General features: G+C 34.2%; 2 protein-coding genes across 10 annotated transcripts in view; one reads left to right on the top strand and one right to left on the bottom strand.

Annotated features, from left to right (window-relative positions):
• Window positions 1-1438, top strand: part of LOC101504314 (two-component response regulator ARR5-like) — a 2583-nt gene extending 1145 nt beyond the window's left edge. Inside the window, exons 4-5 of the mRNA XM_073370817.1 lie at window positions 1-65; window positions 1036-1438. The exon at window positions 1-65 is cut by the window's left edge and continues 9 nt beyond it. Of these exons, the coding sequence (XP_073226918.1) occupies window positions 1-65; window positions 1036-1300 (330 nt within the window). The 3' untranslated portion in view covers window positions 1301-1438. The remainder of the gene's footprint in view (window positions 66-1035) is intronic.
• A 3456-nt stretch (window positions 1439-4894) lies between these two features.
• Window positions 4895-8529, bottom strand: LOC101504642 (uncharacterized). 9 transcript variants are annotated; one of them, XR_012163915.1, is made up of 6 exons: window positions 8273-8529; window positions 8099-8165; window positions 7130-8021; window positions 6342-6430; window positions 6107-6172; window positions 4895-6001 (listed from the first exon to the last, which is right to left on the bottom strand). XR_012163915.1 is itself a non-coding variant. In XM_073370813.1 (5 exons), coding segments are annotated over exons 1-5 (1125 nt in total). In that variant the 5' UTR covers window positions 8348-8529; the 3' UTR covers window positions 4895-6170. The 9 variants fall into 9 exon arrangements, 7 of the variants coding, with proteins under 7 accessions (XP_073226914.1, XP_073226917.1, XP_073226915.1 ...); XR_012163916.1 differs by having other exon boundaries at window positions 4895-5639; XM_073370813.1 differs by having other exon boundaries at window positions 4895-6172.
• Window positions 8530-8948: the final 419 nt, after the last annotated feature.

Below are 8948 nucleotides of genomic sequence, written 5' to 3'. Positions count from 1 at the left end.
TCTGATTTTAGGGAGATTCCAGTGGTGATCATGTCGTCGGAGAATGTTTTGACTCGAATTGATAGGTAAGCACTTGAATGAAATATATGTCTTTTGATTCTAGTGTGATTTACACTTTGGATGGTGTTTTTTGATTGTGCTTGTTCTCTAATAAGATAAAGCATCAAATCGATATTGCATTTGTAACATAACATTTCCTGAGAATAACTGCAAATTTGGAAATTAAATGATGAATCCCATCTAAAGTTAAGGTCCAATTGAATTCCTTACAGTTTCTTAATTTTAATATGGTGTTTCTTTAATTGTCTTCTGTAAATATGCATACAATCTACGACCTAATCAGGAAATAAATTCCTTGGGTGGGTCCCAAATTTAATCCTGTGGAGGCATGAGTGTTTAGTGTTAACTATTGAAGCTCCCTGTAATCTGTATTTGCCACTTAGGCTTATGCTATAAGCCATGCCATGGTTAATACTAAGAACCGTTGAAGTGATTGTAGATATGCAGGCTTCTCTGAAATTTTTGTTTCAGATCACTTGGTGTTTTAAAAACAGAAAAGAAGTATTAAACTATTTTTTTATACAAAATTTCCAAAATAAATCCTTCCCTCCCCTCTATAATCAGGGCCTAACTCTTTTAACTTGAATGAGTTTATGGTGTTATCTGTTTCAATAGCAATCTCATGCATTCATATGATAGCATTAAACTGTTAGACAGTTGATTGAGAAACAACCGAGCAGAAAACTAACGAGAAACCGATAAAATCAATATTTTACAAGAGCCTTTTAGGTGTGGCAGCAACCTTCTATCAATGGAGTTCTACCTATTATCACAACATAATAAAATGCACACGTTTTTTATATATGGAGTGCTTTAGGTGATGTAATTCCAAATTTATCAACTATTTAGTATAACATTGGAACATATTCTCTGCCTAGCAAGAATAACGGTTGATGCATTAAGTTTCTATGCTTTCATGTGGCAAGTGTATCTAGTCCTGCTTCTCTTAATAGTTTTATTTTTACTGATTTGCAGGTGCTTGGAAGAAGGGGCAGAGGATTTTCTGTTGAAGCCAGTCAAGTTGTCAGATGTAAGACGCTTGAAAGATTTCATCATGAGAGGTGAAGTGAAGAATGGTGAAAAAAGTTCTTTCAAAAGAAGGCGATCAACAGATGATTGTGGTCCTTCTCTATCTCTATCAACTACATTCTCACCAATGTGTCATTCATGCGATCCACCATCATCAGTGTTCTCTCCACTCTCACCATCAACATTATCCTCTAAGAAATCTAGATTGTGATCACAGATTGAGATTGATTAGTCTCCATTTTTGCAATACTATTGTCCATATTTTGCGTGTTAACCAGAACTATACAGTTTGTACTTAGGATTTGGGATGAGAAAAAGGCAATATACCAGAATCATTATTTTTTGGCTATTTCTTCACTGATTTTGCTCTTGTACAAATGAAATTTATCAAAATTTAAAAACACGGGATATTATCTTGACAAATTTGTTCTTTTTGGACTCTATGAGTTAAACAGCTAGAGCCAAAGTCGAAATTATCGGGTATTTTATGATTGATGTTTTATTGAAACATGTCTAAGATAGTATGGGGCATGTTTTTAAGAAAGGACCAACAAAGGTGTTATAATTATATAATTAAGTTTTAGTTCAATTGTCCAATTTCAAAACTATTAAATTAGATATTATGTTTTGGTTCAAAATGCCGTTTAGTGTTATTATTATAAAGATTAGAACGTTTATTAAAACAATAATATTATGTTATTTCTAATACAAATGTCAACATTGTTTTTCCGTTTTATTACTAATATGGTTATCGACTAAAATATATACCGTAAAGCATCCGACAATGTCACAAGTCGTTGTCTTTCTTTTTGAGACAACGACTTGGGAGCAACTTTTCCATACCAACTCAAAATCTGGTATCATCTTAACTATAGTATCAAGTTCAAAGCAGCGCGACCCGCGGTTATGCTCAAAGGTAGCTCTATGTCTACAATTAGATTTATTCTCAGTTATCAAGAGAAAACAGTTGTGACGAACATAGTATATAAGTTTGTTCGATTGTCGCAAAGGCACGCATTTTCTACTCCAATATACCGCTTACTCTCCTCAACCAATTGTTTATTTGAGTATATGAGTGTTTGCAAATCCTTTCCAACTCTAGAAAATAAAGATTGTTTATATATCAAGTTTGACCATCTTTCTTGATCTAGTTCAGATATTTTTTATTGTAAAACTCACTATATTTGTTTATTGTTTATAGTATAAAATCTACAAATATAGTAAATATATTATAAACTCTCTCCGCCTCACAATAAGTGTTTTTTAAGGTTCTTACACACATATTAGAAAATATAATAATTAAAAGAATAAAATAAGTCATTTTATCAAATTATCTATTTTAATAATTTATGAATTTTTCACTATTATCAATACAAAGTATAATAATATTTTAGAAGTTGTGTATATAGTAATAATTGAATGATAGTAAAAGAAAAATAATAATTAAAGTTGTATGAAAAATTAAGAATGAAATTCATTTTGGAATAATTTTTTTACTAAAGTGACACTCATTATAAAATAGAAGAAGTATTAAAAAATTAGAAATACATAAAAGAAAAATAATTTATTGGTTCAAATTTACTAAACAAAATTTGGCTGCTTGAGTAAAATGTAAAGCGAAAAACTAAATATAGTAGTTTTAACAATTCAAAATCTGTTATTTTTATTGATAGTAACTCACTTGATTTTTTAGTGTTGTACTCTAATACACGCAGTAGTTAATTAATAATCATATAATATTTGCAACTACTTATAGAGTATTTCTATGGACACATTTCACCAATATAATTATTTGGTGTCTTACAAGGGTCAAAACTCAAAACCTTGCAAATCTACAACTTGGAAAACACAACCTGTGAGTTGTCAGCAACCGACCTCAACTGAAGCTGCGAAGGAGGTTGGTTCCAATAGAAACACCACGAAGCATAACGCACAGCAGGACTAGGTGTACAATGTTCCACTTCAACAACTCTTCCATAATCATAAGCTAAATCACTCATTCGATGAAGCGATCTTTCCAACGAAAAACTATGTCCATCAAAGACCAATGTTTTCCTATCCTTCCATAATAACCACACCGTTGCAGCAAATAAAACACAATCATTAGAATCAACAATAGACCAAGGTTGTTGAAGATATGTCACCATCCAATCCCATAAAGAGCACGAGAAAAAACCATCTTGGTGACGTGGAGCAACAAGATGAATCCACGTGTTTTTTGCACGAGGGCAATCACGCAACACGTGAAGTAGAGTCTCGTGTCCGTGGCAAAAGGGGCAAGATTTTGATGCAATAAAATTTACAATACAAGGAGCTCTTGCGGGTGCATTTGTAGGGAGGCTTTCATTTAAGGCCAACCATAGAAAGATTTTGCACCTTTGTGGGATTTGCAAACGCCAAAGCCATCTCCATTGCTCATTGTTAGACATGGATCTATTTTTTTTCTATGGCACAAGTGAAGGAAACTAAAAAAGTTGGGTGCTTATAATTATAGAAAGAAGTATTCAAACTTGAAACCAATTTCCTCAATAAACGCATCAATAACGTGAAAATAACCTTGACATTTGTTGTTGGATAATTATTCCCCGTTTATTTTCCAAGACAAGTGTGTCTAATTAAGAGTAACTGGCCAATACATTTTTTAAGACATTTGTTGTTGGATAACTAGTATATTTATGTCTCGTCTATATTAAGTGACATCTTAATTAATAAAAAATAAAAGAAATTAAGCTCTCTCCTAAATTTTGGATCGAGTTAGGCTTGCAAAGTTTAATATCAACAAAATTTATTTGCATTTCCTCTTAATTTAACCGAATCTTAATTTAAATTAATTTAAGGACATTAAAAAAGATTATTACATGTTTTCATTTATAAAAAATATTAATTAAATAGTTTAATATTTTTCTTACGATGTGATTTTATTTATTACATTTAGTATTAGGAGGTCGTATTGGATCTCGAATTCTCGATATCAATTAATCCAAATAAGCGATATGCATTCATATAAAAAGACGAAGCTTGCCTATTTTTCTCATTTGTTAAATTTCTGACTAATGGAAGAATCAAAGGCACATGCCCACTACATCATCTATTCCTAAAATTTTTGGTTATTGAAATTATTATTTTTACTGTTGGGATGATGTTGCCAAGCGTTTATGCATTTTGAGCGATAACTACGTATAGTCGTTTTTTTTTTCTTTCTTACTTTCTAATACTCGAACAGGCCCTAAAGTATTTATTATATTCTTGCGTTTTCCTGAGATTAAAAAAATTATAAAATTAGATGGTAAAACGAAACAGCTAATCCTATAAATACATCATATCATAGTTATAAGGACATATGAAATGCTGAAGTGCAGATTCGATTCCAGAAATCTTTACCTTCTTCACAATTACTGTGAATTTCAATGTTGGTCTCTTTAAGGAAAAACACGAAACATCTAAAGTGAGTTTTTTTGGAGAAAAAATTGTGGAGATAAGTGAAAATAGGTAGGGGGATTTTTCTGTTATTGTCACATAATTACAAAAGAAACAAGCATCAGATGAAACCTAGTAAACACGGTGGAAAAATGTAGCACAAGGATAACAGTACACAAACATAGTAATTCATTTTCAAGCGTTCAATATTTCACTCATAAATCCTATAGTCTACATTCATAGTTAACCGTGGGCCACAGAATACATTGAATCACCCTAGTTTAATCAAATTAATTGGGGAATACTCATATAGCTTCCACCTCAAAATTGTATGTTGGACGGGAATGAGTAATTTAAGTGTGGTAGCATCACTCAAAATATCTAAATGTGAAAATGAGAATAAAACAACTTTAAATATGGCTCACTCAAATTACTACAACATCATAGAGGGCTAATTTTTAAGTACAAGAGCATTGCAAAGGCATAAGCACAACACAAAATCATCTCTAAAAAAATAATAGTTTAAGTGCCAAATGTAAGGCCAAACGAAACATCCCGATCCCCATGGAGGAAAATTCGAATTAGTCCCTAGAAGTTGGATTTCTTGTGTATGTTTCCACTCTGAAATATAACAAGGTCTTATGTTTGCAAAGCAACACTTCAACAACTGCTGTTACTTATCACACTTACTAGACAATCATCAGTAGTTTTCTATTGATATTATATATCTTTGTTTCCAAGGGATTCCCACTCTTCAGCTCGTTTTGAACATTATCAAACAGATTTATTTAAATGACAGACCTACCACTAGTAGAGAAACCTAATTAAGGTATGGTATTGGTTTGCGCATGACTTACCATTTCTAAGCTTCAAAGACAAACAATTAGGTCATCTGTTTTGCATCAACTAAGTTTTAAAAAAGACAATCAAATACTGTAGCTCATAAATTAAAGGATAATGATTGTTTTTTTGGGTGAAATGACAGTAAAAGGTTCTAACTCATTAGGGCGAAACCTATTAAAATGAGTATGAAGAGTACCACTGCGTATCTAGAACGAATAATCATCAACATTCGTAATGTGATGAATTCAATTGTCTACATTGCAACAATCACCAGCTAACCATAGTAGTAACTGCAGGAGAGACACAGAAAGAAGTTGTGAAAAGCATATACTCTATATACCACAAAGACCCAAAGATGAGATAGGTCTTTATTAAACAATGAGACAAAATCTGCAAAATTCAGCCAATTAAATCTTCACTCTTCTCAATTTTTCATTATGGCAAACAAGTAAATGCGGCTTTCATTCCAAAGAGCAATCACCTACCATCCGACAATACATCTTCTCAACCAGATAGCACCTAAGGAGGCGTTTTTTTCAAGGTATAAAATTATTTATATAACCAGGAATATCCATAATCCTATTGCCGGAAGGATTTTCAAAGAAGAATTCACAATGTGTTTGGTAAGTACATGATATTTTATGATGATGATCTGATAGTGGTTGATTGAAACGAAACATAACAAGTCAAGAACAATTATCAGAACCCCAGGGAAACAGGAAGGACAGATTATTCATTCGCCGCGACTAGATCATACCTTGAAAAACTTGAAAACCCTATTGACCAGCCTTCAAACTTATACTTACAAAAAGTATATTGGTTCCTAGAAGAGAATCATCAGGAAACAAAACCAATATTCAAATGTCATGAGAATATTTAAATAAGATGTATCTACAAAGTTAGCTAACACTGACAAAGCAGTCACTTTCAATTTTTCATTGCAAAAATTGTCAAATTTAAAGCAATAATAGAGAAAAACAAAACAGACTAACATAGTATTTCTGTACTGTACCGCCCTTGATGTTCAAAAACAACCCACGGGCCAGTTTGCTGAATGATTATTTGGAGGCATTTTAGGGTCCTGTCCGTACACTAAACCTTAGGAGCTTTGTTAACACTGCCAAGACATCTCTTAAATGAAATAGAAACTGATTACATGAGAATGTTACACAATTTCACAAACAATACTGTCTCCAAACAACGAGGCGGCAAAAGAACTTCTGACTCATTCATACTTCAGAGACAGTAAAACATATGGTCAAAAGAACATTATAAACAATAAAATTACAGGAAAAATAATTTGCATAGTGATTATTAGCATATTTGTCAATAACTGTAAAAGTTAAGAAAGGAAAATAAACACAACACATAGCAACACAAGCAAAATTGAATTAACACATAATTGCAAGCATGTTCAACCAAACAACGACACTGCAAAGTTTTGGAATTTTGAATACAAAAACTGTACACAAAATGTGAAGTAGCAGCCTGAAGGAATTATGCCACAGCATGATGTAACCCATTATTTTCGATGTATTGAAATTCTATACCACCTTATGTATTCACATACCAACATGAGTATTCTACATTAACACATGCACCGTGAGATGAAATGATAAACAACTTGATTTCGTGGTGCTAAAAAAAACTCATGACCTAAACCAACTAGAACTATGAAAATTAGAAATTTCAACCTAAAAAGTACATACAATGCAAATAATGCAAAAAGGAGAGACAGCGGCATACACAAACTAATGAAAACAGATAAATCTCTTAAGACCTTTCAATCATACTAACAGAGCGTGCCAGCCGAAGAGTAAGGCTACCTCCGTGCACACTTGCCTCTGTCTCGATAGGTTCACATTCATATTGCTTCCTGCACCCAGGACAACGACCATCCTGCTCAAGAATCCTCTTGTGGCAAAAGAGGCAAAGCCGGAAACCACAATTGCAGGGAAGAAAACTCGAGTCGGTTAAATCGAGATCCTCACAGCATATTGGACAATTGGATGGCACAGAATTGCGAGACCAGGGAATACCTCCTCCACAACACCGGTCTGGATTCGGCATACTATGCTGCTTGGAAAGATTGGGCAAAGTCTGAGGACGAAAAGCATCGTCAGCCCTCCAAGCTTTGTTATTACCAGATGCCCAAGGAAGCACTCCATCACTCCCTGGTTTTGAACTCATAGATCCTACACCCGAACCGTTAGTCACTTCACAAGATGAATCTGTTTCTACAACGGGTTCATCTTGTGAAGAGGTTTGAAGCTTGTCATCGGCGGCTAAAGCATCTGCCACAGCCTCCCAATCATCCAAACATTCATCATCACCTTCTTCTACTTCTTCATCATCATCTTCCTCCTCTTCCGTAATATTCCCGGAGTAACATCCGCCACTGCTAGAACTACTGCTGCTGCTTCCACCGCTGCTGCTGCCGGTGAAATTCGTCCCGGAATCATTACCACACAAGACACTACTATTAGAACTGATAGGACTGTTCGACGGTGATTCAGAATCACTGTCTTGATGGATCGACACGTCATCGTCTTCGCCTCTGCGCCTTGTCTCCACTTTCTCCAATTCACGTTTGCTATGTTTCCCCACCGGCAACGACGGCACGTGGCCATCATCGTCAATTCCGTCTTTGCATCCCTTATTCTTCACCGCACCTAAAAAACCACAAAGAAGAGAACAAATCAGAAAAGCAATAGATCAACATAAACATCAGCGTTAACGTCACAGATACCTTGAGATAACCATTGTTCGCGACGTGCGTCAATCTTATACTGCTTCAATTTCGCGGACCTATTGGTCTGAAATTCGAAGAGGAATATAACGAGTGAGTTTCAATAAGAACGATGAGGAAAAAATGCGTGTAGAAACGAAATTATGAAATCGGAACCAATATGAAAAATCTTACCCTCTTCTTTTTGCCTGGGTTCTTAGTGTTGGCGGCTGAAAGAATCGGAGCGGCGGCGATTGAATCGGAAACCATGGCTGAACCGTTGGATTTGATTTTTCAAAGAATAAAGAGATTCGCAAAAACCCTAATTTGTGAGGAGAATGAGACGATAGAAAATTCTAGAGAGAGGGATAGAAAGAAAAATTAGAGAGATAACAACAATGGATCACGGTAACTACTCTGATCCTCTCACCCTTTTTGGCTCAGAAAAGAGGCTCCAGGTGGCTTTTATAGTGTACCTAATTACCGAATCACCCCCATTCTTTCTAATAATTTTCATGCAGATTAAGGTGACAATTTGTTAAAACTCGACGCAGCGCAGGGTTAAAACGTAAAATGAAGTGCAAGGAGGGGAATGTAAGACGACGTCGTTGATATGCCCATATCCGTAAGTTTTTTTTAACCTAATATTATTACCATTGATTAGACTATCGCTTTAATTAATTATTACACATATAAATAACAAGTTGGACATCACGAACTCAATCGCCTTATGAACAACAACAAATAGGGAAAATTGATGATTTAATTTGGTACAATTTTTTTTTCCACTTGAATTCTCGGCAAATAACAATAAATTCAGCTTTTTAGTAGTTTATGATATCTCCTTGCGAAAAATGAGTACAATATCAAT

Source organism: Cicer arietinum, chromosome 7 (assembly GCF_000331145.2).
Source record: "Cicer arietinum cultivar CDC Frontier isolate Library 1 chromosome 7, Cicar.CDCFrontier_v2.0, whole genome shotgun sequence".
Classification (NCBI taxonomy): domain Eukaryota; kingdom Viridiplantae; phylum Streptophyta; class Magnoliopsida; order Fabales; family Fabaceae; genus Cicer; species Cicer arietinum.
Note: the sequence above shows the minus strand (reverse complement) of the source record. Positions and strands in the feature narration are given on the sequence as shown.

What these genes read in the sequence shown, in the direction of transcription:
- LOC101504642 (XM_073370811.1), bottom strand. Translation starts at nt 8,347, where the DNA reads ATGGTTTCCGATTCAATCGCCGCCGCTCCGATTCTTTCAGCCGCCAAC. An exon ending in ACCCAGGCAAAAAGAAGAGG is followed by an intron (nt 8,166 to 8,272) that starts GTAAGATTTTTC and finishes TTCGAATTTCAG; the next exon opens with ACCAATAGGTCCGCGAAATT. An exon ending in CGAACAATGGTTATCTCAAG is followed by an intron (nt 8,022 to 8,098) that starts GTATCTGTGACG and finishes GTGGTTTTTTAG; the next exon opens with GTGCGGTGAAGAATAAGGGA.